The sequence below is a fragment of the Drosophila montana genome, unplaced genomic scaffold (assembly GCF_035044405.1).
Source record: "Drosophila montana isolate Dmon_TW-CO22-7 unplaced genomic scaffold, ASM3504440v1 contig_3833_1, whole genome shotgun sequence".
Taxonomy (NCBI): domain Eukaryota; kingdom Metazoa; phylum Arthropoda; class Insecta; order Diptera; family Drosophilidae; genus Drosophila; species Drosophila montana.
In genome coordinates this window covers 1,493,011-1,520,716 of record NW_026998704.1, presented here as the reverse complement: position 1 = coordinate 1,520,716, position 27,706 = coordinate 1,493,011, and the positions used below count along the sequence as shown (strand labels likewise).

The 27,706-nt window shown below is 38.6% G+C and overlaps 5 protein-coding genes and 1 long non-coding RNA gene across 14 annotated transcripts in view; 3 read left to right on the top strand and 3 right to left on the bottom strand.

Annotated features, from left to right (window-relative positions):
* Positions 1-2,361: 2,361 nt before the first annotated feature.
* LOC135437810 (gastrulation defective protein 1 homolog) lies at positions 2,362-4,452 on the bottom strand. Its single transcript, XM_064695884.1, has one exon. The coding sequence runs from the start codon at positions 4,360-4,362 to the stop codon at positions 2,437-2,439; it is 1,926 nt and encodes a 641-aa protein (XP_064551954.1). The 5' UTR covers positions 4,363-4,452; the 3' UTR covers positions 2,362-2,436.
* Positions 4,453-4,967: 515 nt separating this feature from the next.
* Positions 4,968-7,597, top strand: Ssrp (structure specific recognition protein). The gene is made up of 3 exons (XM_064695736.1): positions 4,968-5,144; positions 5,258-6,844; positions 6,907-7,597. The coding sequence occupies exons 1-3, from the start codon at positions 5,091-5,093 to the stop codon at positions 7,453-7,455; spliced, it is 2,190 nt and encodes a 729-aa protein (XP_064551806.1). The 5' UTR covers positions 4,968-5,090; the 3' UTR covers positions 7,456-7,597.
* Positions 7,111-27,706, bottom strand: part of LOC135437699 (uncharacterized) — a 120,504-nt gene continuing 99,908 nt past the window's right edge. The window contains exon 2 of the long non-coding RNA XR_010437733.1: positions 7,111-7,499. This is a non-coding gene — a long non-coding RNA (uncharacterized LOC135437699). The remainder of the gene's footprint in view (positions 7,500-27,706) is intronic.
* Positions 7,728-11,802, top strand: LOC135437698 (uncharacterized). Its single transcript, XM_064695737.1, has 3 exons — positions 7,728-8,070; positions 11,416-11,580; positions 11,638-11,802. Exons 1-3 carry the CDS (start codon positions 7,807-7,809, stop codon positions 11,791-11,793), a joined length of 585 nt encoding a protein of 194 aa, XP_064551807.1. The 5' UTR covers positions 7,728-7,806; the 3' UTR covers positions 11,794-11,802.
* LOC135437737 (receptor expression-enhancing protein 3) lies at positions 9,099-10,217 on the bottom strand. The gene has a single exon (XM_064695798.1). The coding sequence runs from the start codon at positions 10,139-10,141 to the stop codon at positions 9,281-9,283; it is 861 nt and encodes a 286-aa protein (XP_064551868.1). The 5' UTR covers positions 10,142-10,217; the 3' UTR covers positions 9,099-9,280.
* Positions 19,404-27,706, top strand: part of sona (sol narae) — a 60,142-nt gene continuing 51,839 nt past the window's right edge. For 3 of the 9 annotated variants that reach the window (XM_064696097.1, XM_064696095.1, XM_064696096.1), the window contains exon 1: positions 19,410-20,542. The gene's annotated coding sequence lies outside the window, so the exon portion shown is untranslated. Of the gene's footprint in view, positions 20,543-27,706 lie in introns of all 9 variants that reach the window. The other 6 variants (XM_064696093.1, XM_064696094.1, XM_064696089.1 and 3 more) reach the window with 5 other exon arrangements.

Genomic DNA, 27,706 nt, shown 5'->3' with positions numbered 1-27,706 from the left:
TTTGCATCGCAATCATATCACACGAAAGCGGCTCTATACGAGCAGAGATATTTAAAGGATCATTGAAGGCACAGCACTTAGTCCTAGAGGAACCAATGAAAATAAATTTCACACACTCCATGAAACACAGGAAAAACATAACTAAATGGAAATTACACATAAAGTACCTATAATAGAAAAAAAAAGAAAACAATTAAATGAAATATCAATTGAAGAAATAATTATATTTTACAAGACACAAAATGGAAGATGATTCAATTTGAGGTTTATTTATTTTGTATATTATTTGTTATCATTATTTATGTTATTTTATTTAATATTTATGGAAATTATATTAAAATAATTCGTAATCCTGTGAGTTAAGTTTCTCGTTTAGATCGCTTTTATATTGAATTCATTTCTCAGGTTAACATAAAAGAGAATTCGACAAAGCAAAGATACAATATAAATACGTATGTAGTTGGATGTAATGCTATATTTGAGCTAAAAAAAAAACCATAAACAATGCGAAAAGAACTTAAATAAAGATAGAAAATGTAGAGAGGAAACAAATGCTGTAACGAATGATATTATGAAAATCCGCCTCATAACAATCAACTGTTGAATATGTTAATTTTACAGATGCTCTTTAGTACTAATGTACAAGTACATAGCGTATATGTATGTATGTATACTATACATATTTGTATGTATACGATTATAAATGGCTATTTTGAAATACATGTCTAATAAAAAAGAAATTGCAAAAAAAAGAGAGAAGGAAGTAAGAATATGCAGGAATGTACCTAAGATATAAATTTTGATTTAACCGGGCTGGTTCTATTTACTTGATATTAATATGTAAACAATTACTCTATATATACATATATACATACCTATACATAACTAAGCAAAAATCTATATTAATTACTTATCGTTAACGGATTCAACTTGTATTAGATATTGTTAATAATATTCAATGGATATGTTTCAAGGACTTTTTCAAATTATAATTATGCTAGCTCTTATGTACAGCACATTTATGAGTCTTTGGGGTATTTACTATATAAACAAATGATTGCATAATTTGAAATAATTATGCACACGTGCACTTAAGTTATGTTGATGATGAGCTGCAATTTAACCAATGGCTCTATATACCTATAAATATACACATACATGCATAAATGTACAAGTATTATACACCAAGCGCATCCCATTAAATAAATACATAAACACATACAAATGTACTACATACCACAAAATAAAAAAACAAATTAAATCGCATAAATAAATAAACAAAATTAAAATCAACCAGTAAATTCAAGAACTCATGTAATATGTATGTTTAATAAAAGTTTAAACCGAGTGAATAGAAAAAAATAGTTTGAATTTTTACAAGGATTGCCGTTAGTTACAGTCAAAACACGGCCACACTGCAACTAGAGATGGACGCGATCCTTTTCTTATGGAACGGCCTAACGGGAATACGAAACTAAGTTTTTCAAGCACGTAATGGAAAAAGGTTCAAACTCACGGCCCAGCCCATCCCAACAATTATTTTATTTCTATCATAAGAAGAATTCATGATATTGTTTAATATATTGACATATTGATATATTTCTATAAAAAGATTTCTCAATGTTTGCACTTATTTAATGTGTTTGATATTTATTAAAAAGTTGGTTTTTCAGTTTTATTTTTCCAAAACTTAAGAATACCAATGTCAGGATCTTTATTGATTTCATAACATTTTTGGTTATTCTAATATCTGTTTCACTTCTGTTCTGTAACATTTTTTCGACTGGTTGGTTTTGGTCAAAAGCTGTATCTAATGACATATCTATATCTGATTTTATTGTAGCTCTCCTTTAGAGACATTGACTTCTTTAAGCTAAGCAATTAAGTTGAATTTTTATTCATTTTTCTATATATACCAACCATTTCTGCTTCATTTCTGATCATTTTTGATTTCTGATTAAAAACCTTGAAATAGATATACATTCGTTGTTATATGTTCGTTATAAATTGATGTCATAAAATGTTGCATAGTTTTGAGCGCGCCCCACGGGAAAAAGCATGGTCCATGTTTATCTCTTGCTGTAAGCTTATTTTTATTGAGATCACAAAAAGATAATTTTTATCTATGGTAAACTTTTATTATTTTTATATATGCCATACGTGTCACTATACTTGCAAATTTCATTACATTAAACATGGGTCAAATAAGATATCGTTAATTAAAAACTATAAATGGACAAAGGTCAAAGAAGATATTGGTTCTTAGAATCTATGTTTGTACTGAGTTATTGACTACAAACAAATAAAAATATTTTCGATCGTTTTGGGTTTCCAATGAACCCATAAAGTAAGGTTGCAAGGTTTTGACAGAGAGTTAAGAATAGTAACTATATTCTTCATTTATTTGGGTTTGTACTTAAAAGAAAATTAATTAAACTATGTACCATCTGTGTCCGTTTTGGGCTTCTTGGCCGCCGGTGCTGTTTCGGAGGCGGGCAGCTTCTCGGAGAATATGGCCTTCGGTTGAGTTTGCTTGTAGGCGGGCGCAATCCAATATGGATTCTCTGCCGCATCCTTGGCATACTTAAGTATGGCCTCACGTGGATCCTGATCATCGTCGACGCGTTTGCTCAGGCCAAGATTGCGTATGACATAGGAGGAGAGAGTGCCGCCAGAGCTGGCGACACGTCCGCCCTGGCCGCTGGTAATTGGCAAATCCGGTCGCTTGGACTTGACCGGATCCATGCGTGCTTTTTCCATCCTTTTGCGCGAAGAACGCGTCTTCTCCTGCCGAAACAGCGGCAGAGCATGTGGAGTTATGATTTGGGACACGCCCACCATTTCCATTTGTTGCCTCTTGCGATGGATCTTCACCACGCACAGCTTGGCGCCGCGTATGCTGCGCTGTTCATCGTAGAAGCATTTGATGATCCCATTGCCGCAGCTGACAAAAAGTTGGTTGAGCTTCGGATGCCACAACGTCTTGATGACATGCGACTCAGCTACGGGTATACGCTGCACCTGCTCGAAGCTTTGCGTGCTGAAAAAATAAAGATGGGCCTCCTTTTGGCCCTTGGGCAGTGACTCGCCGGTGACCAGCATGCGATCATCCGGACTGAAGCTGCAATCGGTTGTGTCGTAACGTGAATAAAGATTCGACCATGTGTGCAGCGGGTCCTTGAAATTCCTTAGGTCCCAGAGCTTCATGGTCTCGTCATTCGAACGCGTGGCTAGTTGCTGGCCCATGTATGAGAACACAATGGATGTAATCTCCGAACCCTTTTGGTGCGCCGTCCGCACGCAGTGTGTGGTATTCACAAACATCTTTCGCGTATCCCAGGTCTGTATGGAGCCATCCACGCAGCCGGCGGCTATTAGTGTCGCATCCCGATTGAAATTACAGGCGGAGGCATTGGTTCTCAGGCCGCCCAGAGCACGTGTCTTGATCACCTGCAGCTGCTCCTTGGCTCGTAACCCCTGCCATATGCGCAATGTGCCATCGAGCGCTGCGGTCAGGAATTGTTCCCTATTAAATGGATGCCAGCAGCCAGATGTGAGTTGCGCAACGTGGCCCTTGGTGCGCGTCATGTCGCTTATGTATTGATCCCCCTTGCAGCATTCCAGTTTCTCGAAGCCGTCTCGATCCAGCACCTTGGCCTGGGCGTTGCCCGAGATAACCAGGATCATGTCGCCTGTAACGGAGTATTGAAGGCCGCGTATGGGATGATTTTCACACGGCTGCAGCTGACGAAAGCTGCGCATAGCTGAATCCATGCCGGCAAAGTCCCAAAAGCACATATCGTAATCTATGGAGCCCGACACAATTCGTGCGCCGGATGGATCCCCAGCAAGGGCTAAGACTGCCCGTGATCCGTGCTGCATTTGCACTTCGTGCGTGTAAGGTATACGGCGCGATAAGGTTTCCTCATCCTCATCGGAATCATCCTCGTTTTCATCTTCATCATCTTCCTGATCCTCCTTGTCGTTGGATTCCTTTTTAGTGCTTGTATCAGGCTGCTGCTGGCTTCCCGTGTCCGCAGCTGGCGGCAACGGGCCTATAACATCCTCGTCTTCCTCCTTCGCCTCTTGTTCCTGGACAGGTGGAGCAAACGTGCGCGCCTTAGCGATCTGCTCACTGATGTCAAACACTTTGGCGGCCTTGCGGCCAAACCCGCTTATACCCATCACATCTTTAAGGTGTTGGCTCTCCAGGTCCTCGGCTACATCTTCAATTTGACGTATCATCTGTTGCTTGTCCATTTTCTTGAAGCCACCGGCATCTTGGGCGGGCTCATCGGACTCAGCAGGCGTCTTGCTAACGTTCAGCTGTATTTTGCCAAACGAAATCTTTCCGCGCTGCATTCTACGTATAGCTTATCTTTGAGCGACTTAAAAAAACTAAATTGGTGTTTATTGTTTTTACTCGCGCTAAGGTTGGGATTTTGTTGAGCCTGCCATCCACTTCTCAGATATCGATATATCGGAATTTTGAATACATATCGATATTTATAATACTGTGACTGGTTTTTTATTTTCCGACTAATAATAACTGCTGTGGTAATAATTAAAAATTTAATCAAAATGCACAAATACTTTAGGTAGCTATTTAATCAAATCGAATAAAAATTTGACTCTTATTTTATGATATTTTTGTGTAGTTCTCTTGAATGAAATAATAAGGACTGTAGAGCATTTTTATTAACGATGAGAAGGGGACTACAATATTTATATGTGTTATGCTTGATGTTAGAAGTTTGTCAATATTAAAAATGATATCAAAAAGTAGTTTGTTTGAGTGCATTAATCATTATGGATGAAGAAATATGGATGTACACATATATTTCTATTTGATATCCCATTAATATTAACAATTTACGTACAGCTGTAACATCGATACCTTAAAATACTCGTGACAAGTAGCAACTCTGAACAAAGTTCACCCCTAGCATCTAACCTAAAATTAGGCGCGCAGTCGGCTCTTGGCGTTTCTCTCGTGCAGAATATTTTGCGTATTATTAGTTTTATAAATTACGCAGAGTGGTGTAATTGACAGTTAATTGGTTTATTATTTAGTGCAGGGCACATTGAAAATGGTGGACGCTTTGGAGTACAATGACATAAACGCCGAAGTGCGCGGCGTTTTGGTGAGTCTGATTCACAAATTGCCAGCAACATTTGTCTGACATCTGTTTACCCTTCCCCTGTCGTCTTCATTGCTCCCTAATGCATTATTAATTAATGGATTTATTGGCTTTAGTCGTCTGGACGCCTGAAGCTCACCGAACAGAACATAATCTTTAAAAACAACAAGACGGGCAAAGTGGAGCAGATTGCCGCCGAGGATATTGATCTGATCAATTCCCAAAAGTTCGTGGGTACCTGGGGTCTACGCATCTTTACCAAGAGCGGAGCGCTTCATCGGTTTAGTGGATTTCGCGATAGCGAAAATGAAAAGCTGGGCAAGTACATCAAAGAGACCTATTCGCAGGAAATGGTGGAGAAGGAAATGTGCGTCAAGGGCTGGAACTGGGGCACAGCACGCTTCATGGGCTCTGTGCTCAGCTTCGACAAGGATACAAAGACCATTTTCGAGGTGCCCTTGTCGCATGTCTCGCAGTGCGTCACAGGCAAGAACGAGGTGACACTGGAGTTCCATCAGAATGATGATGCGCCCGTGGGTTTGCTGGAAATGCGCTTTCATATACCAGCTGTCGAGTCGGCGGATGAGGATCCAGTCGAAAAATTCCATCAGAATGTTATGAACAAGGCGTCGGTCATATCGGCATCTGGCGAGTCCATTGCCATATTCCGCGAGATACACATTCTGACGCCGCGTGGTCGATACGATATCAAAATCTTCTCGACCTTTTTCCAGCTGCACGGCAAGACATTCGACTACAAAATACCCATGGACTCGGTGTTGCGCTTGTTCATGCTCCCGCATAAGGATAGCCGTCAAATGTTTTTTGTGCTCTCGCTGGATCCGCCCATAAAGCAGGGTCAGACGCGGTATCACTACCTAGTGCTATTGTTTGCGCCCGATGAGGAGACCACTATTGAGCTGCCGTTCAGCGAGGCGGAGTTGCGCGACAAATATGAGGGCAAGCTGGAGAAGGAGCTGTCTGGGCCGGTTTACGAGGTCATGGGCAAGGTGATGAAGGTCCTGATTGGACGAAAGATAACAGGCCCGGGCAATTTTATTGGCCATTCTGGCACAGCTGCAGTTGGTTGCTCGTTCAAGGCCGCCGCCGGCTATTTGTATCCGCTGGAGCGCGGGTTTATCTACATTCACAAGCCACCTCTACACATACGCTTCGAAGAGATCAGCTCAGTGAACTTTGCCCGCAGCGGCGGCTCGACGCGCTCCTTTGATTTTGAGGTCACACTCAAGAATGGCACCGTGCACATTTTCTCGTCCATCGAGAAGGAGGAGTACGCCAAGCTGTTTGACTTTATCACACAGAAGAAGCTGCATGTGAGCAACATGGGCAAGGACAAGACCGGCTACAAGGATGTCGACTTTGGTGACTCGGACAATGAAAACGAGCCGGATGCCTATCTGGCGCGACTCAAGGCAGAGGCGCGTGAGAAGGAGGAGGATGACGATGACGGTGACGATTCCGACGAGGAGTCCACCGACGAGGACTTTAAGCCCAACGAAAACGAATCGGATGTGGCCGAGGAGTACGATAGCAACGTGCAGAGCGACTCAGATGAAGATAGCGATGCTAGCGGAGGTGGTGGCGGAGGCGACAGCGATGCAGCGTCCAAAAAGAAGCACAAGGAGAAGAAGCGCGAAAAGAAGGAGAAAAAAGAGAAGAAACACAAAGAAAGGGAGCGCACAGTAAGCAAATCTTTAAATCGTAATTAACCTAAGTCTAACCAATTCTTGTGCTCACCCTTTAGAAAAAGACCACCAAGAAGAAAGATTCCAACAAGCCGAAGCGTGCCACAACAGCTTTTATGTTGTGGCTAAACGATACGCGTGAGCAGATTAAGCGCGATAATCCGGGAATCAAGGTGACAGAAATAGCTAAGAAGGGCGGTGAGATGTGGAAGGAGCTTAAGGATAAATCCAAGTGGGAGGAGATAGCTGCTAAGGACAGGCAACGCTACCAGGATGAGATGCGCAATTACAAACCAGGCGCCGGCGCCGGGAGCGACAATGAGGAGAGCCCCAGCAGCAAACCGGTTAAGAAACGCATCTCGGAGCCCTCACCCACGAAAAAGGCAAACACGTCGGGCAGTGGTTTTAAGAGCAAGGAATACATATCCGAAGATGATTCAACCAGCTCCGAGGACGCCAATAAGTCCAACAGTGAGCCAGCCAAAAAGAAGAGCAAAACAGTTGAGCCAACGTCCAACAAGAAGGCCAAACAAAGCGAAAGCGAAGCGGAGGCCACGGAAGAGGAGACCAACGAAAGTAATGATGATGAGGATGATGCCAGCGATTAGATAAAAAACATTTCCATGAACACACCACACACACACACACACACCTAAACATGCGCTTAACTAAGATAACTGTTATAAACAGACCAGCAAAAGGCTTGGTCTAAAATTTGTCTTTTCATTAAACATTCAAATTTTCATATAATTGCTAAATAATTGCGACGGTACAGCCATATGCTGATCAATTTACTTTTTTATCAGCAATGAACGAAAAATATTTTGAAATACAAATAATTGGCCAAAAGTCTGTTGGCCAGCTTGCACGCGTTTTTTTTTTTGGTGCTCATCAAATTCGAAAATATACTCGACAAGGCAGCGAATTTTGTAATTTATAATAGAGAATCTGTTTTGTAAATGTCGCTGCTCCGGCTCATGGTGCACCTGGCACTGCTCGGGAATATTGTGCAGGCAAGTGCAAGAGTCGGTTATCCACAGTTGTCCATTAATGTGCGCCCTTCTCAGGTCAGCGGGTTGGCCAAGTTCACAAATGTGCAGTGCGTCAGCCAGGACGCGAACTTCACCCTGTTTACCGTCTGTCGCCTGTACGCGGTTAAGCGCGACGTGGCCGAAATGAGTTTACGAGTAAAGATCATGCAATTTCCCAAAAGCCCAGTTGCGGTGAGTTTCCCAATACACGCTTCACTTGAGCAATCTCTTCATCATATAATTGTCAAAACAACATTTTAAATCGATTAACCTACAGCAACAAATATATATACGTGCGTAAACAAAACACGCTTTCACATGAAGTTCTCGTGGATTTTCTACAAAGTATATAAGTTCTTTATCTGGGCGATTAGTTTACAGCAAATCTCAAAGGCATTTATTTCAAGTTGTACTAATAAAGCTTATTAAATTATACTTTTTTTTTTATTTATATGCAAAATCTGTTTTTTAGTTATTCTTAACATTAACTTTTACTAAACAGATGCCTTGCAGCCATCCATCATTTGAATTAAAAATTTTAATTATTCCATATAAACATTCACAAAATTGTATAATAATTCCAGCTATATGAATGCGGAATGCTCACAAAGATATTAAAATTTGTGTATTAGTAAACCAAGTAGTTTTTATTAGTTTTGAATATAAGTTATATGAAAATAATTTTACAAGAGACGTTTCCCGCAATCGATGTTCTGAATCACATTTGGAATTTGCCAAAGCCGTGAAGCATATTTTACTAAGCAATCAACATAAATGTTTTGGAAAAAGCTTTCAAAATTATCAATCAATAGTGGACTGTGGGTTGGGCTCTCCAAAATAGCTAAATGTGTCTGCGCTGATCGTAGAATTTAATCTATTTTTCATTTTCCGACCTAGGAAATTTTTAATAAATTTGCGAAGCAGGTCTATTATTTATTATTATTTATACATTTAAAATTTTAAAGCTGGTTGAATACAAAATAAAATAGTTAACTGTACTTTTTTAAAGTTGCGAATGGAATTTCCAAAATCCCATCTTACCGTTCACTTGCATGACATAAGATATTAACAGTCAAAATTCCAGCCTCCCAATCCATTAATTAGTCAATATAAATACTTATTTAATATTTATATTAGAGCAATTAATTGTTGCTAAACGTGACGGAAGAATTCTGAAGCTTGAAACTTGGAGTAAATTAATCAATATTAATTGAAAAATATTGTTTAGATTCAAATGATTTATTTAATCGATAACCCTGCGTCCGAATAGAGTTTTGAGACTCTGCAAATGACGTCATGTTAACGTATTAGCAGGCTTTCAAAAGTTCGCTGCCTAACAGAGGAGTTAACAGTCGCTTAACAGTGAATTTAGTGGAATACAGATAGTGCTATGTTGCGAAACCTATTGATAGTGACGGCGATGATCTCTCAGCATGGATATCGGACGATGACGCAGCTCAGCGGCGATGCGCTCGCTCTTCAGCAGATCCTCCATATCCGAAAGTGGGTCCTCACTTATGGTGAGATCCTCGACCGGCATGTTGTATACAAATTGCTTCATTAAGGGGCGGCTGATCGATGGCCGAATTGCCTTGTCGTTCAACTTCGTGGCCAGGTCTGGCAGCGAAAGCTTCGACAACTTATTTCTTTGCTCCGGTAGATAGGTATTGGAATATGAGGTAGGCTGTTGTGCCACATCAATCGATTCGTCGTCGATGCTTGGATCAAAATACACATTTGTATTAGTATTGGTCACGGTTTCCGCTTCTTGAAAGGGGGGATTGCTAGCCTCGGTGGCTGTGTCCACGCCAGTAGAACTGATCATACGCGCTTGGCTTGCCCTTTTCCAAATTTCCGAGATTTTGGGAACTATTGTGTCCATACTGCGCGAACACAGTTGCAATGAGTAGCTGAGGGCATCGCCCAGCAGATGCCGCTTGCCGTGCAGCAGAATATCATCAATCCGCAACATATAGCGCCCCAACAATGGATTCAGAATCGAATCGAAGACCCAGACGCTGGCCTGGGGCGCGGAGATGACCAACCAAAGCACGATCAGCAGCTTCGTCTCCACATACAATGGCAGCCAATTGAAGAGAGTGTCTCCAGCTACCTCCATGCACACAAGCCACGCATAGACAACCCAGTACTTGCCCCACGCATTCAGCTCCTCCTCGCCCAGCGCTTTGTGCGTGTAGCGTGCCGGCACCAAGATGCCAAAGATGATTACCAGGAAACGCGTGATGAAGCCAAAAAAACACATATTTAGAGGATTTCGTTGTCAAAATATATTTAAATATGAAATAAATTTTTAAACGAATTGTTTTTGTTTGACACTTCCCCCCCTCTGACTTATCTGTAACTGTCAATTTCACCTCATTCTACTATTTTTAAGTAATTGCATTAGAGTCTGCCTAAAATATTAACCTATTTCTATAATTAGAAATTAATATGATTAATATGAGACATTTTTGGAGATAAGCTAGAAATTTATTTAAGCACACATTTTCCAATGCAAATAAGCCTTTCAGTCTTAAAATATTTCGAAATAACTTTTCCTAGATCTGTCTATTTACTGCAGTCTGAATACACGCTGAAGTTGGCTGGATTGGATCAGATCATTATTTCAGAAATAATGGAATTTTAAATGTACTCGTACACTCTTGAACTCTACGGCTCTAGCTATATTTTACATATATATTTGAGAATAAGTTCTGGGCAATCAAGTTCCTCATGTTCAAAGCTATCGTCCAGAAACTTTGCAGGGAACGTATTTCTGATGCAGACAGTTTATATCAGTATATATGTTGGAACCGTTGATGTTGCTGTTTTTCGAAATTTTTGTACCCTTGCATAGGGTATTATAATTTTGTCGTGGATTATGTAACGCATAGAAGGAGACATCTCCGACCCAATAAAGTATATATATTCATGATCGGTATCAACAGCCGAGTCGATCCGTCCGTCTGTCTGTTTCTATGCAAACTAGTCTCTCAGTTTTAAAGCTATCTTTATGAAACTTTGCAGAAGTCCCTCTTTCTGTTGCACGCAGTACATACATATGTCGGAACCAGCTGGATCGGAGCACTATATCATATAGCTGCCTGGTTCCTGTATGAAAAACTTTTTTGTTTATTAAGGTATCTTGACCAAACTCGGCATTTATTAGTTTTACTAAACTCCTCATATATTTGCAAAATCCTATCAACATCGGACTACTATATCATATAGCTGCCATGGGAACGATTGGTCGAAAATTAATTTGTTGTACGGAATACTTTTTTGTTTTTCAAGATATCTTGACCAAACCTGCCATTTATAAGTTTCACCATGTTCCATACATTTATGTAAAATCTTATTCACATCGGACCACTATATCATATAGCTGCCATAGGAACGATCGGTCGAAAAATAGGTTATTGCATGGAAAACTTTTTTGTTTTTCAAGATATCTTAACCATACTCGGCACTAACTATTTTCCCTGTGCTTCTTTCTTGTTTCCTGTTAATTTGTTATTTTGGTTTCACTTTCTTCAGATGCGAATACAGCTGTTGAAACGCGCCAGCGGCTACAAGCCCTTCCTTTACGATGTGAGGCACTGCGATGTGTGCGAGTATCTGGAGAAGCGGAACCATCCCTTTGTCAACATCGTGTTCAATAGCTTCGCGAATCACACAAACGTCAACAAATGCCCACTACCCGTAATGTTTTGGCACCCTTTTTCATTGATTCCTAACTACAGTTGAATTTATTTCCAGTCTGAGTTGCGCGTGGAGCATTTTCGGTTTCCAGTCAAGGCGCTCGATTTGCTGCCGCTTCCTGGCGGCGATTATGCGATCTATTCCACGTTCAGTTTCGATCGTCGGGAGCGGGCCACGCTGAAGGTGTTCTTCACGCTGACGGAGTCTCGGTAGTATAAACGATTCAACAATTGGCAGAGAGTGATTTAATTTAATTTAATTAAAATATAAATTAATGAATGTGTAGTATGTAAATGTTCCCAATAAATCGAATTATTGTAATTGAAATCAACGACAGGTACAATAAACTAATCTGCTAATTGCATATAAATTGTGAACTCGAACGAAATGTGAACAGTAACGAGAACTCGAATCAAAATACTTTTTATAATCCCGATTTGAATTGCAATATTATATTATTTTATTGATGTTCACGTTAACTCGTACAGCACGTGTTTTATTAACTTCTGAATTATGGGTCACGCAACCAGGTCTGTAATATAATTTAAATATATAAAATTAAAGAGAAAAAATGGAATACTAATTAAGAATGCGCTCCAATTATTTTTCAAAAATTTTTGTTTGGCGTGAGCTTTAAAGGTTATTCAAAATAACAATTCACATGGTCTAGCCTCTAACCTATGCGCGACCCTCGACCAAATGCTCGGTCATGACATTTGGGCGGGCATTAAAAAGCCATCAAGTCTTTTGGCACATGAGATCCGATTGAAACCAAAGACCTTTCAACGCATTATCCAATCGATGTCCAGCCAAACGCGCTGCGTGCCCATTGAAATTGAAACGAAAATTAATTGTAATTGTGTCTAATAACTGAAATGTTGACGGAAATAAAAAAGCTCAATCGCATACCGAACGTCCGTCTATCGTCTTACGTATACGTACATATGTCAAATGTAAAAGGCAAAAATATGAATTCAATTACCAACTGTGCATGCATAATGAATTTATGGGTCAATTGCAAAAACTTGAACTCGAAAACTGAAAATGTTATTATATCTTGTGTTATTGAGTGCGCTGACAGGCGATGTGTTTCGTACCTTGTCGAAAACCGATTGCCTAGGAAGTAATAACACTTTGGAGATGCGGCAGCAGCAACAAAGCGACTCAACAATGCATAAATGTTGGCAATTAATTTCACATGCAAATTAATGAGCAGCAATTAGCAGCTAAAGACAAAAGGCCCATTTATAATAAGTCAGTTTGTGTTCTCTCTCTCTCATACAATAAACATATATGTATATGCATTATTATTATTATTATTATTTGTTGCTTGTAAATAAATAATTTTCGCACGCGCTTTTTGGGACGTCGATGAGCGCTTTATCGCTGATTAACCCAAATTCAAATGAAGTAAAACGTCAAAACAACCCAAGCCAAAGGCTAAGGAACTTCATTTTCAAGTTATTGACATTAGTCGCAGATACACTTAGTATCCAAAACAAGTCAATGTGTCATCTAAATACTTGCCGGAATGGCAAGAGATTCCCTTCAAAAACGCAATCATACTCATGATTTTTTTAGTATTTGTTGTGGCGTATAGTTGGACAGAAAACGTAGTTCCTCCTATTTCATATCATCGTTAACACGCTCAGTTTCCACGCGATCGATAAATATCGATGTCGATAACTTTTATTAATATATTGCAACTTATAAGGACACATATCTGTACATATGTACTATATAAAGAATCTAGAATATTTGTTACACCAGCTCGGCACTCTACTACAGGCTTCTTACTTTTAAGTTTAAGTATCCAAGGCATATTTAAAGATGTGTGTACTCTGATAGGGCTGCATTGCTTAAAATTGGTAAATAGTTCAATTGACAATTCGAAGCAGCTTTCTGCCTTAAGGTTAATCAATTCAATTTTTGGTTTAATTCAATATTCTCTATATATTCTCTACTCAAAACTGACAACTTCTAATTGTGGTTGGATAAATGTAATATGTGGCGCCCAAGTATTTATGCTTTTGAGCTCAGTTTACCTAAAAAGGTTTATTATGTTGGGGAAACCAGCTTATAACAAATTTGGTTCGGTTCGTTGGGTTCATCTTAAAACAACTAATTGGATTTCCGGGTTCCTGACGAATTGGTTACACTATGCAACTGGATATCATTTTTGCTAGCGCGTTTTATAAGACCGAAGAGGCTGTTATATTTTGCCATAAAAAGTGTAAGGCACAGAAGGAAACACCATTAGGTATATATTTTGGATCAACATCAACAATCCAGTTGATATTGCCATATTCTATGCGAACTAGGCTCTCAGTTTTAAAGGCAGGCAGAATATATGTCGGAACCGACCGGATCGGACCACTATATCAGATAGCTGCCATAGGAACGATCAGTCGAAAATTAAGTTATTGTTTGGCAAAATATTCTGATATTCCAAGATATTTTTATTACAATTTTTTACGAGCTCGACTACTCTAACACAAAGGTCTTAAATTATGCCCTGTACACATTATTAAAAATTCAATGGCCTAGGAATTTTTAAATATTATTTAGAAAATTGTGAAAAAATCCGTGACTAAGTTATAGGATTACTCGCCAAATATATCTATAAAAAATTTATAAAAATCCATTTCGGTATTATACAAAAATTCTGTTGCATTAAGGAATTCCTGAATTGATTTAATAAACGCTAAACAAATGCGCTACAAAATGGTATTTGCAGTGTTCGCATTGATCTTCATGTTGATCAAGATTAATTGTGTGCTAATTGCATTTAAATTGTACGTATTTTTGGCCAGCGTTCCCTTTGAACTCATTTATCTGAATTAAAACACCAACATGCGCTCGTTGCAAGTTCGTTGCTTCAGTCTTTTGTATTCGTTGTCGATCAATCAACATTTCAGCATGACAAATCATTTGCTTAGTTTTCGACCAAAAAAATGTTTGTATTCTGCTTTCTTTACAAATTGATTTAACTTAAGTGACAGCTACGCCTCCTCTCCAAATGATTCACATCTCTCACAATAATCGCATTAATGTCTGGAATTTGAATTTGAATTTCGTTTAGCCAATTTGCAGGAAGTTGCTGCCGAGGTTTTGTTTGAACATATAGAATGTAATTTTTTGAATATATCACAAAAATATGTGTTTAACCCAATTCTTGTTGTTTGAATGGCTTTTAAAAGTTGTCACCGCGAGCAGTAAAAATCCAAAAATTGTTCATCTAATGGGCTGGACCTGCTGACCAAGAGTCTTGAGCATGTTTGGCTTTCGCAAGCCAGGAGCCAGGCGGAACGAGCGACTTTGTGCGCGCTGGCTTATGAATATTTATAGATTATTGGCTTGAAAATAAATGGAGCCAGCGTGGAGCCGCACGAGTGAGAAGTAGAGAGAGACCCAGCTTATGGGCCCGACTGAAATCCAAACAGTGGCGCTTTGCTGTAGCCACAACGGGCTCTGGTCTCCGGTCTGTGGTCTCTGTGGGTCTTGGACCATGGGGACTGGTACCAGGTAGCCGACATAATAGTGGCAATAATGCTTATAATATAATCGACTTCGGTCCAATATTTTGTAAAGTGCTGCAATTTTCAACTTGTTGTCGCTCTATGCAGACTTTGATTAACATTTTTTTTTGTGTGTGTTTTATTTTTTTTTTGTTTATTTTCGTTGATTTTTTGGCTTGCATCTTAATTTATTCACATTTCTTCAGTTGGGCTATAATTTAAGTTCGTTTTAAATTCATATTTAGATCTGTGCATTTATGTTACAATTTCGTTTAAAGTTGAAAACCTGATTAGTCGTTGTTTATATTATTTATTACATCATTGAAATGACCCAAGTTGGTTGCCGTTGACAATTTCGTAAATGTGGTTGGCGGATTTGTTTTATTGATTTTTTTTGTTTTTCTGCTCTTTTTCAATTCCCATCTCAAATCCAAACCCAAATCGGGCAGCGTGAAGTGTTGAAAATTATGCAAATGCTTATTGATTTTCTTTGTTTCTCAATTTTTTATAGAAATCTGAAAGAGCTTTAAACATGAAGCTACTCGCAGACAAACACTTTTATGCATTTCTGTCTCTCGATACTTTAATAGATGGCCCGCTGCCAACATTACTTTTTCTTCATGCTTAACTGCATTTTGACGCCTCATAAAACGAAAATATTTACCATTAACGATTGCGTTATGCTTATGAGATGATAAATTGTTACCTGGTTCATCTTCTTATGGGTATCAAATAACTGAGGGGTCCGTCGCAGCAGGAAAATGACATTGACCTTTGACTAAGACGTGGATTAATGTGGGACAGAATACTCGGTTTATTAATCGGCGACATAAATATTATTTTTAACGGTAAGAATGACCCAAATTTAACCTACATTCAAAATAAACGCATCATCAACCTATTTAAAACGTGAGAATCCAAATTTGACAGGCTGATTTATTTACGCAACGAAGATAGTATCGGCATGTTTTTAATGTTTTTAATCTAAATGCTTTTTTTTTTAGCTTTTATCCATTCAATGTATAAAAAAAAACTTTTCAACATCTGTAACTCATATAAGTAGCTGCTAAAAATTATAAATATTTTGAACATGAATTCATGTGAAACTGTTTTTCCTAACTGTGTGCTTGACTGACTGATCATCAACTAACAATATGAGGGACAGGAAGCACAGTGTTGTAAGTGCACGCGAAGACTTTATGAGCATTTTAAACACCGCCCTACTATGCGATTCTCATAAAATCCTCACTCCAATTTACTCTCTCTAATCCTAGTTTAAATATACCCCACTATCTTCATCTTTCCATTTTTTAGTAATGTAGAAGTCTGTATAATCCTATGAATTAACGAGCATGCGTATCTTTTTGTCTGTTATATTTCTTTCAGTGAATTTCAAAACAAATAATTTATAATGTGATGAAACTTAACACTTAGACGCTGTTCTGGAATATTTCTTCACGCAAGCTTGGAAATTCGGTGGCACACTGTTGCATGAAGCTGTTTTGATTTTCCCTCAATCGGCTTCAAAACTCATTTTCACAATAATTTGTGTAAATTCGTTGCAGATGTCGGCAGAAAACTGTTGCATGCAACTTGTCTATTTTCATTAGAGCCGTTGCAAACTTATTTTCAAGCATCTGTGTAAATTTGACGAAAAATTCGTTTGTGCTTCACAGAAAATCGACTTTGGCTTGCTCGCATTACGCGATGATTGAAATTCTCAACAAGTTTAAACTTTGACAAGGGGAAAAGGCGTTTGATATCCCAGAATCGAAAGCAAAGTTGGTTGATTAAAGGAGACTCCAGAAATAGCTGTATAGACAACATGGTATTTATTGTTATTATTTATGAAAAAAAAAAACAACAAAATCTCGAGCCGGACAGTCTATTTTAATGTAATATGAGTATAAAAGACGGAATGTAGAATTTAGCTTATTTGAGGTTCGAGAATGTAGCTAAAAGCGCAGACACATGAAGAACAAATCGAGGAGAACACAAAGCGTAGCGAATAATTTTAAATTTGTGGGGCAGTGGCTCTGGTGGAGAGTGTAGAAGAAGAGAGCAATAATTAAATGTAATGCCAATGCGCTGTGGCATTTCGCCTTAGAAGACAGGCTGTGAGAAAGCAGCGAAAAGTGTCAATAAACACAACAAATTTAAGACAATGTAAACAAATGCAAAGCAATTAACACGAAATTCACATAAAAATAATGAGTTCAACCGACTTGGATTCCGACGTGAAGCCGACGCGCCGCCACCTGCAGTATTTGGCGACCCATGAAACGAAACCTGTTGCAGTCCCCCTCCCCAACCTCCTTCCACCCCGCTGTGCAGTGTAAAGGGGGTTTCATAGGAAAATCTCACAGCTCATTAATAGATGCCTATCGCAGCTGGGGCTAAATGTCGCTTGAAATGCTGCGCTCGAAGCAACACGTGTAATGACACCACCGATCCGATGAAGATATCAATCTAAGTATCTGGTTTATATAAGAGCGGACTTCAAGCCAAAATGGCAATCGGGGTCGACCAGCGTCTCCAGTGGATCTGCGGCTACGTCAGCAATGCTGAGTCAGAGCAACGCACCAATATTTATATCCTTCGGTTGATTCGGTTCATTGCCGTTTCACCCAGTCGATCTGTTGACCACACGTCAAGCGACTGCTGGTCTTACGTGCACGAGGGTTCACTGTGCCTGGATCCACAAGCTGTACTGCACGCCCCCACCATTCATCCCACTTATCGCAATGTGGAACAATTACCTTTTAATTGGGCCGCTTTGATTGTTCGCATTCATTTGTGAGCATTTGCATTGGGTATTGATTATACGGGTTAGTCAAAAACGGAAAGGTTATGGACCAAAGCCGTCTAATCAAATTCAAAATCCGAGACAATGGCTGTCATTGAACTTCGACGTATTTGTGGAAGTTGAACAAGAATTTTTAATGTTATGTTCAATTTTAAATTATCAATAATTGGACAATTAAATGCGGTATGGACTCAAAGCAGTTGGTATCTATTCCTAAGTAAGAGTCTGCAAAACTAGCAGACAATTTTCCACCGATTGTGGAAAGACTGCGGTTGAAAAAAACTACTTTTCACATCATTTTTTTAAATATTCATGAGAGTGTTTCACACTTTTCGGAAAATCCGGCGTTCCTGGCTGAAAATTCGGGTCGGAAAGACTAAATTCACGCTAATTTTCTCACTTTTTAGAAAATTCAACCCTCCTTAATGGTTTTCGGTTACAAACTCATTTCCTAGGATCTTTAGGAATGTTCATTTGCAACGCGATTCATATTTTTTGCAGATATTTTGCCCCTTTTATTTAAGATTTAGGTTCGGCTGTTTTCGGCTAGACGTAAATAGAAAATAGGAATTCTCGGCTAAGCCTGGTTCGGTTTAAAGCTGGCTTGTTTGTAATTGACTTTAGGTTTCGGTTTGGCTTCAAGTTCTGTTTATGGTAAATGACAATAAGAATCGGTTCGGTGTAAGACCGGCTTGCAGTCTTGTTTTTTTGACAGTTTATTCTATTGGTTTGGTTAAAAATAAATCATATATTGAAATTCTTACTAGTCAGTTTTGATGCTAATTGCGATTTGGCGAATCACGGCCGAGGGAAACACATGTTGGAGCTTCAGCAGCTTCCTGTTAACAATGTGCGGTGCTGTCAATGCCTTAATGACACATTTTGAATTAATTTTGCTTTTCATAAACTGACCAATTAAACAATGTCTGTTTTGTGGCTGGAAATTTGCATGTGAGTAATGTTTTGTTGCGAAGATTGCAAACTGAAGATAAATTAAAACAAATCTTTACAACATTAATCAAATGCTTTTCAGCAACAATAACTGCACTCTAAAAGTCATTCAACGCGTCGACTAAGTCACCACAGTGCAAAAACAAAGAGGAAGAGTGTGAGAGAGACTGAGAGGCAGTGCGAGATGAACTCAAAGTTCCACTCAAACTTCCACTCAAAAGCTAACTCATGCTGACTATGAAAAATGCAAGTGGTTTTTGCTTTTGTTGTCGCTATCGTTTTCGCTTTCATTGGAAGCTTTCAAGGCAACTTTGGATGTGGCTTTGGCTTTAAGCCAACGACTAGCTTTGGGCCTAAGCAACACCAAACACAACGGCAACGGTTTGGGCCAAAGCTCGGCTCTGTCTGTTGTTGTTGTTGCTTTTGCTGTCCGTCTCGCTTACGCCGTCGTCAGCTTTTATTGTTGTTGCTGCTGGCCCGATCATCGTGCGCTATATTTTTTGGACTGCGCAGCGCTGCCCAAGCGAACGTTAACTTTAGTGTGCGCCGACCAGTTTCCGTAGACGGCCACAAAAACGGCACGCAGACGCGATACATCAAACCAACTACCAAAATTATAAATTTAAATACAAAAAAAAAAAACCCATTGAGATTCCCGAAAGCGCAGCTTATGTAAGGCTGCCTTTAAGTTCTTCCCAGTGCAGTGGCAAAGCGACGCCTAAACGGCGCTCAAAAGTGCAAACACAACAACCCCAACCAAGAAAAGGCAGCAGCTTCAGCTCCATTGAATTAAGCTCAATTCGCAATCTCTCAACTCTCCGTTTTCGTAATCGTGTTGGGCAAAACAAAAGCAAAAAGCAAACAAAAAAATAAAAAAAAAAGTGAATCTGCCTTTCAAGTAATCTCCATTTTAATTTCTATCTCGCTCGCACCCAACGGTCAGACAGTCTGCCATTTTTTCCGTTGCTGTTGCTGCTGCTGCTGCTGCTGCTGCTCCGCTGCGTCGCCGCCGCGCTTTTTTATTGTTTATGTTTTTTCGTGTTCTGAGCCCAGAGAAGGTTAAGAAATAATAAAAGCAATACAATCAGAATCACAATTACAATCACAATGAAATGGAATGAGTGAAAAATAAATTTCGTTAACAACAACAACAACAACAACGAAAAAGTCGTCTGCCAAGCAAATTTCACGCCGTATTTAATCTTAGCGCAGTGCCCGCCTGCAGTTTAATCGCTGTTCGTCTTTCTTTCCGTTCGTGTTGTGGGTTCTGTGTTCTGGTTCTGTGTGTTCTGTGTTCTGCCCTGCTCTGTTCTGTTCTGTTCAACAGTTATCAGTAATCAGTACCCAGCAATCGGTGCGCGTTTGGCTCTCGTTATCGTTATCGTTATCGTTGTTGCTATCGTCGCATCTCTTGGTCGGAGCCAGAGGAGAAGAGCACAGGGCGCAGGCGCAGACGTGTTGCTATTTTCAAACACAATAACGGTATATTCGCACAAGGTGTTCTATGTTCATAGGAGTATAACAAGAAATACATAGATACACAGTCATCAAGTCCATCGCAAACGAATATCAATACATATATGCGTATGAGAGTGCTGTACATATTTTAAAATTTACAAAGGGATTTTCGTGTAAAGTTCGTCGGCCATTTTTGGCCGCATAGAAGTTAGATAAATTTCGGACTTAGGTAAGTTGACAATTAAACAGAGTTAATTATATTTTAAGTCTAACCATTATCCAGTTTTTGTGATTTCGTTAAAAATAAAAAATAAAACATATTAAAAAACGGAATGGAAATTCTTTTGTTCCTTAAATGAGATTAAGATTAATTATTTATGTTTATTTTGTTCATTGGATTCCAAAATTTGTTTATTGCATAAAGTTTTTACTTTGATTTATAATTCTGTGTCACATGATCTATTTCTGCGAACTGACTTCTTACCGTAGCCTGACGGTTCTTAAGACAGCGCGTTTGCCTCATCTTAGAGCAAAGTTTTACACATGGCCACAAAATTATTTAATACTTTTTCAAGACGAGGGCTAACGAACGAATTTAGTTGGCTTTTACTAATTTGCAGACAAGTTTGTTTAATTAAAACCTTCACACATTTTGGAAAAATGTATCAAATTGTTAATTTATTGAATTGAAAAAGTTGCTAATTGCCCAACCAGCAAATCGCATAATACACTATGTAAAATATTTTAAGTTTTTTTTTTTAAGGCACATTAAAAAAGTGGGCTTGTTTCATCAGAGTGCAATACGTAATTGATTTTATTTTATTTTTAGTTTTTATATGTTTGAATGTATGCAGCTATAAATGCATATAATACGACTTTTCATTGTTGTTGTCGGGTATTTTGGCTGTACACGTTATTATCTCATTGTTGTTGTAGTTGTTGTCGTTGTTGTAGTTGTTGTTTCTGGCCGCTTTGTGGCTTCGATCGTAGCGATTTTGTAATATTGCTACAGTTATTATTGCCCGATACGTTTTACTCTGCTCTCTTCACTGTTATTGTTGCAATTATTGCAGCTCGTATTGCAACAAAGCCCAGAGAAAGAGTGAGAGAGAGAGCGACAGGGTGAGAGACATAGAGAGAGCGAGAGGCGGGAGCCCAGTAAGCTTTCGGCTGCTCCCTGAGCCAGCTTTTAACTTGTATGCAAAATGATCTTAGCTCCAATCAGACTGTAACTGTAGATTTGCAACTTTCTATGCACTCGCATTCTTTGGTCACCCTTAGACAATATTTGTTTGAATTGTATTACGTTTTTCTGTTTTGTACTCAAATTCGAAGATATTGTAGGCTGTTTATGAAAACGGGTAGACAAAACCTTGTCAGCTGTGCTCGTTGAGAGGCATCGTTCATCAGCTCGACGACAGTGTCCACCTTTTTAATTCATCTTTTATTTTTATTTATTTATATTTTATTTTTTTCGCTCTGCCTTTTCATTGACACCGAAGAAGAAACCCGAGTAACCTGTTTGTTTGTCTCTCAGTCGGCAGTCGCCTATCCGTTCAACTCTTTGTGTGTATGTTTGTGTGCGTGTGTGTGTTTTATTTAATTGCATTTTTTCTTCAACATTTAATAAATAGTTTTCAGCGTAATTTATTGTTGATAATGTGTGCATCGTTTTTTTGCTATTTCGTTGAAATATTTGGAAAATCTATTTGTCGATGCATGCAAATTTTTGTAGACTTTTTTAAATATTTAATTGTTTTTATTAAGCATTACCTAATTTGCGTACTTTATAAAACTGCTTAAATTTTCATATAAATGGCCCTGAAGAAATCCAATTGGAATATTTTATGCACATTTTTATTAGGCTGTTAACAAATCCTGATGTTTAGATACTACGAATTAAAAGTTTTAGCGATTGCAAACAAACAAAATCATTTTGTAATATATTAAAAATTAGGTTTACAACTTAAAATATATACAAATTGCAATTAATTAGTCTTTTACGTTATATGCTAATATCCATTTAAATAAAATCGGGTTAACTTCCTGTTTAAATTGGCGACTAGTAAAATATTAATAATGCAAATGTCATAAATGTAATAAGTTTAGTCATAGCGCATATCGCAGACAAATACACAATAGACAATATATATAGATGTTAAGGTATATATATATATATATATGTACACGTAGTATCCAAGTTTTTACTCGTGTTTCTGAGCTGCGCTTTTGACGTCTTCTTCAATTTCAATTTCACTTTCATTTTGCGGTTTACCGTTTTTCCAACAGGCGACTGCGACCGCACCGCTGCACGCAATCTACAAGGTGTGTATATGTGTGTGTGTGTGTGTAAGTGTGTGTTGCATGTAACATGTTGTAACAACAGCTGGAAAATTATAACAGCAGCAACAACAATTGCAGCTGCAATAAAAACATTTCAATTCCGAAATAATTTTGTTTGCAGCTTATTGTTGTTTTTGTTGTTGTTGTTGTTGTTGTTGTTGGCCGTTCTATGGCCCAAGAAATAATAAATAAATAAATAATTGATTTTTTTTTGTTGTATGTTCGTTTCGACTGGTTTTTGTAGTTAATCGGAATTTTGGCATTTCTTTTTCGTGGCTGCCACAATTAGCCCCAGCGTCTGTTTTATTGCTACCCTTTTATTGAATTAGCTGGCGCTTTACGTATACGCAATATGTTTGCTTGATTTTTTTTTTGCCATTTGTTTTTGTTTCTTTTAATAGTTTGCCTTTTTAATATTTGCGTATTTCAATGTGGCTATGATGCTGGCACATTACGTATACGCTGCATGCGCCACGAGATGCTCATTCTAAATGTTTACAATATCAATAAATATAGATTTTAAGAATTGGACACATCACACTTGGTATATAAGTACACTAGAGCGTATACAGATTTCAAATATATATCAATTTTTGGATACCTGCCCCCTTTCCTTCCACAATCGCAACTGATTTTGAAAGCTAGCAAAGCTTTTTCATATATTGTATGATGATTGAGCAATCGAATCGGACTATAAGCACCGAAGCTAACCCAAAAATGCATTTCTCTTACGTAGTATGGATCAAAGGGAAGAAGAAGCATAGCATTAAGCTGGTATATATGTGTCTCTGTGCATGTATGCACAGAAGGAAGCTAGAATTTTTCGGGCTGGGTTCAGGGTATCGCCTCGTCGGACACCTCCCGATTTCAGCACTCTTGTTATAGCCAGGCCTAAAATCGTTTTATACATTTTATATTTTCTGTTGCTTTGAACATATTTATCAGAGAAATTCAAATATTTGATCGTATTTTTGGTACCCTGCTTGGCGAACACATTTGCACAGCTGTTTTCGACTTCGTTAGCTGTCAGCGGCTTTTCAACACACATTCAAGGTACAAGTTCCCAACTCTATTGTTTCGACTGTGAACAATAGAAAATATTCGCTCGCCCTTTTACACAGATACGCACACACAGATAGACACAGACACACACGCAGCCACACACAGACAAATTGCAGCTGATTTGATGTTGAATGTTGAGCAAATGCAAAGAGTTCAGGTCGCAGACACTTTACGTAATCCTTTCCGTCATCATTGTCGCTTTGGAGCTGCAACCTGCAACATGTAAACAGAGAAATCAAATTTATTATCTTTTGTTGATTCGCTCGGTCTCTGCGCTGATTTTTGCAAAACGCCAACAGTTGAACTTTGTTATGTCACTTTGTTATGCTCCACAGTAGATTATATTGTGATTTGTGTGGGAGGCTGGGAATTCATTTTGGGCACTGGCTACGCGATCAGCTTAGGAAAGTTGCATTTATGTGTCTTTTGCCGAATAAAGCTGGGAAAAATGTTTGTTAATTAAGATTAAAGCCACGATATTAAAGGCCTTATTTGAACATATGTTTAAAAGATTTGCCATTCATTTGAATTTATTTGAAAGCAAGAATAATTATATAATATGTTAAGGTGTTTCGTTTTGCCATTATTTTTAACCAACATCATTGCCGTTGCTTGTTTGTGCGCTTGTGTGTGTGTTTCAAAGAGGCAATGATTACAATATTCAATTGCGATGCACATTATATAATCTTTTAACACACACAAAACACCATAAAGAGCCCGTCATATGATGTGTTGAACTAAAAAACTTCACTCATAACCATTACCTAACCAAGCCCAGCTGAAGAAAAGTCCATTACTCATGCGCCCAGCTGTTGCTGTCGGCCGTAGGCCCTGAGATATGCCCAAGGCATTTCGCACAGCTCGGCACTTATCAAAATAAGTTCATTATCAACTAAAGTGCACAAATAGGCAACTAAGTAGCCGCCAGTGCACAGGTGTGGACCCAACGGGCGATGATATCAGCGCCATGGCAGCAATTATTCCATGGCGACGACAGCTGACACACGTCTGATGGCAGATGGCAGATGGTTGCTGGCCGAACCGGGGTGTTTAGGGTAGGGCGAGGGCAGCGGAGCCGATTCGGCAGCGGTGGTCAGCTGCTGTCAATGTCAATTAAGCCAAAACGCTGACGCCCTCCGCTTGAAACGCTGCTGTTGTGTCAGCGAATCGGTGAAGAAAGCCAAACGAAAGAGAAAACAAGCAAGAATGGCATGCCGACGATTGCATACCCTTGTGGAAATATCTTGTTTCGAACCGTTTGTGTCTAGAAGAGCCATATGATATGTTACGAGAAAAGTGAAGCTCTTTGCGGATGAGCTAGAGCAAGCTATCCAGAAATCAGACAGATATTTCCTTTATAGCTATAATATATGGTAATCCGTTGGGATAAAGCTCTTGAAAGCAATCAAAAATGTATCATAGAACTTAAATTCTTACCAATCGTACCAGAGGCTAGCATTTATATATATATATACGACTCACAGAAATGTGCTGCCAGCAAGAATATATATACGTATATATACGTATATCTTAGACATACTTCTTGGCGAAACTCAAATGCCCTTTTGTAAGGGTGTATTGACCAAAGGCTGCTAAAAGCTAACAGCTCATAGCTAAAGAAACAGACAGTTAAAAGCAAAAGCCATCAAAAATTCCCATAAACAGACAATCCACAAAATGCATTGGCAAAAGGCACAACAGCAACAACAACAACAACAACAAGAAAAGTAACAGCAACAGAGCAAAGCGACAGATAGACAGAAATACAGACGCTCACTCTGTTAAATATGTATGGCAAGTGTCTGTGTCGGCATAATTATGCGGAAGCTGACAATGCAACTTGCTTTTTTGGCGGCAGACCCCCTCCCCGCTAGGTCCCCTTCTCGGCAAGACCCCTTGCTGCGTGTGGCGGCTTTCTTAAAATTTTGTTTCAATGCCTCTTGGCATAATACCACACTTACAATGCCCGCAATGTGGCAAAGCGATTTAACTGTTGGCTTTCTTGGCGCTTCTGTTTTGGTGACGGCTCTTAAATTGGCCACAAAGCGTAATTGCTTCGGCAAATAGTGCCAACTGTGAAAACTGTGAAAACTCTTGCCGTTTGATGTCTATTACATAATTTTTACAGTTGGCCATGCACGCGATGCCACAAGCTGTGGAATAAAGACAAATATATCTTTATAGAAATACATATAAAACATATGTGAGGTCTAAGTGAAACGAGGATTAGGCTTCCAATTGCAGTTTGTAACTACTTATATCCGACTGGCGGACATCTTTTCGTGGTGAATAATGGCGTCAAATTATATCTAGGGATCTAGATCCACCTTTATTGGATGAAAATACGAGCTTGTTTGGGGGTCGTTTGCTCGAAAATTCTATGAAAAGTGGTTACATCATTAATGTTCCACATTCCGCAAATATTTAGGAGAGTGATATTTAAAATCTACATTTGAAAGACAGGAAGCACCTGTTATTTCATATGTATATATTCGATCTGATTTGGTATTGTGCAAGAAATCTCTGTGCAAATGCAACTTTAAGCATTGCCATAACCATAACCTTGAGTTCAAGATTCATTTGATCAGCGGCAGCAGCATCATCAAGTATACAAAAACTAACCCTAATCGACCTTAATTATGCAAGCGGCAAGCAACGGATTGACAAAATGGCCAAAACAGCCCAAGAAAAGATAATTTGTTGTGTTTCATTCCGTTTTAAATTTGGTTTTGAATATGATTTTGATTTTTTTCATTTCTGTTTCTGTTTCGCTTGACGCGTAACTGTATTAGCCATAAATTTATGTAAAGCACATGTGTGATAACCAAAGACCAAAGACATAAAGACGTCAAGTTTGGGAGCATTCAATAAAGATAATTTTTTATACCCTACACACTAATCTATAGGGTATTTTAGGCGTCGGTGCTTATAAGTCAAGTGCCAAGCAATTGGCAAACGTTTTAAATTGTAATTGCCTCAGTTTATTAGCAATGCAGGGTAGCTGGTAGTCGATCAGATACTGCGTTTGCTTCTGTATTTTCCTACTCGATTTCCCTTTCTTTTTTGCGGTAGTAATTTTGTGCATTAAATTTGTGTTTCTCGTTGACATTCGAATCCGAATTCGTCATAATTTGACACCTTGATGATTTAATTTCGTTTTGATGATGTTTTATTTTTCTATTGTTTTACCTCGTTCAGGTGAAAGTCTTGCCCAAGGTTGTTCACGAACTTAACCGTTTGGCTGTCTTGAACTTACTTTTGCTCGAAGGCCATTTGCCCTTAGGGCAAGGCAAAGTGAACTTGACGAAGATTTAGACAGATTTGCAGATAATTGCTAAAACATTTGCAAAGCTCGTGAAAACTTCTTATTAAATGCCAGATCGGAGATAATTTAATAAAGTATCTCAAATGTTAGGAACTTATTAGGAATACGTTAACCTTGAAAGGGTTGAATACAATTTTATAAAAGTACCAACTTCAGGAAATCTGCCCATACAATCAATAATAAATATATTAAACTATATTTAATAATTTAAAATTTCTAGAATAATATTTTGATGCTAAAACTACGAGAAATATATTTAAATTAATATCTTGAAATGTCTGGTTCAATACCTTCATAATCTGCTTTACTCAAAAGTAAAATAAACTAGTTATATCAATTTTATAAATAACTGATTAAAGTACACTCATGTATTTGTAAAAGGTACATATACAAATCGGCAACAAAGGAGTCAAGTTCGTTGCCTAAGTCTTTTGATTATATTTGACTTAGATTGCAGTTTCCTTGTGGAGTTATTTTCCGCTTCAGCTATATGCTAGCTACATGGAATAATTACATCGGCACGTAGCCATTAACCCGAAAGTGACCCACTAATGTCTTCATCTGTAACTGGACTAATTGGAAGTTTGGGCTTAACAGTGGGCTGCGCCCAAACATGCCCCTTCTAAACGTTTTCTTGTGTCGAGTGAAAACCCATTTAATCTC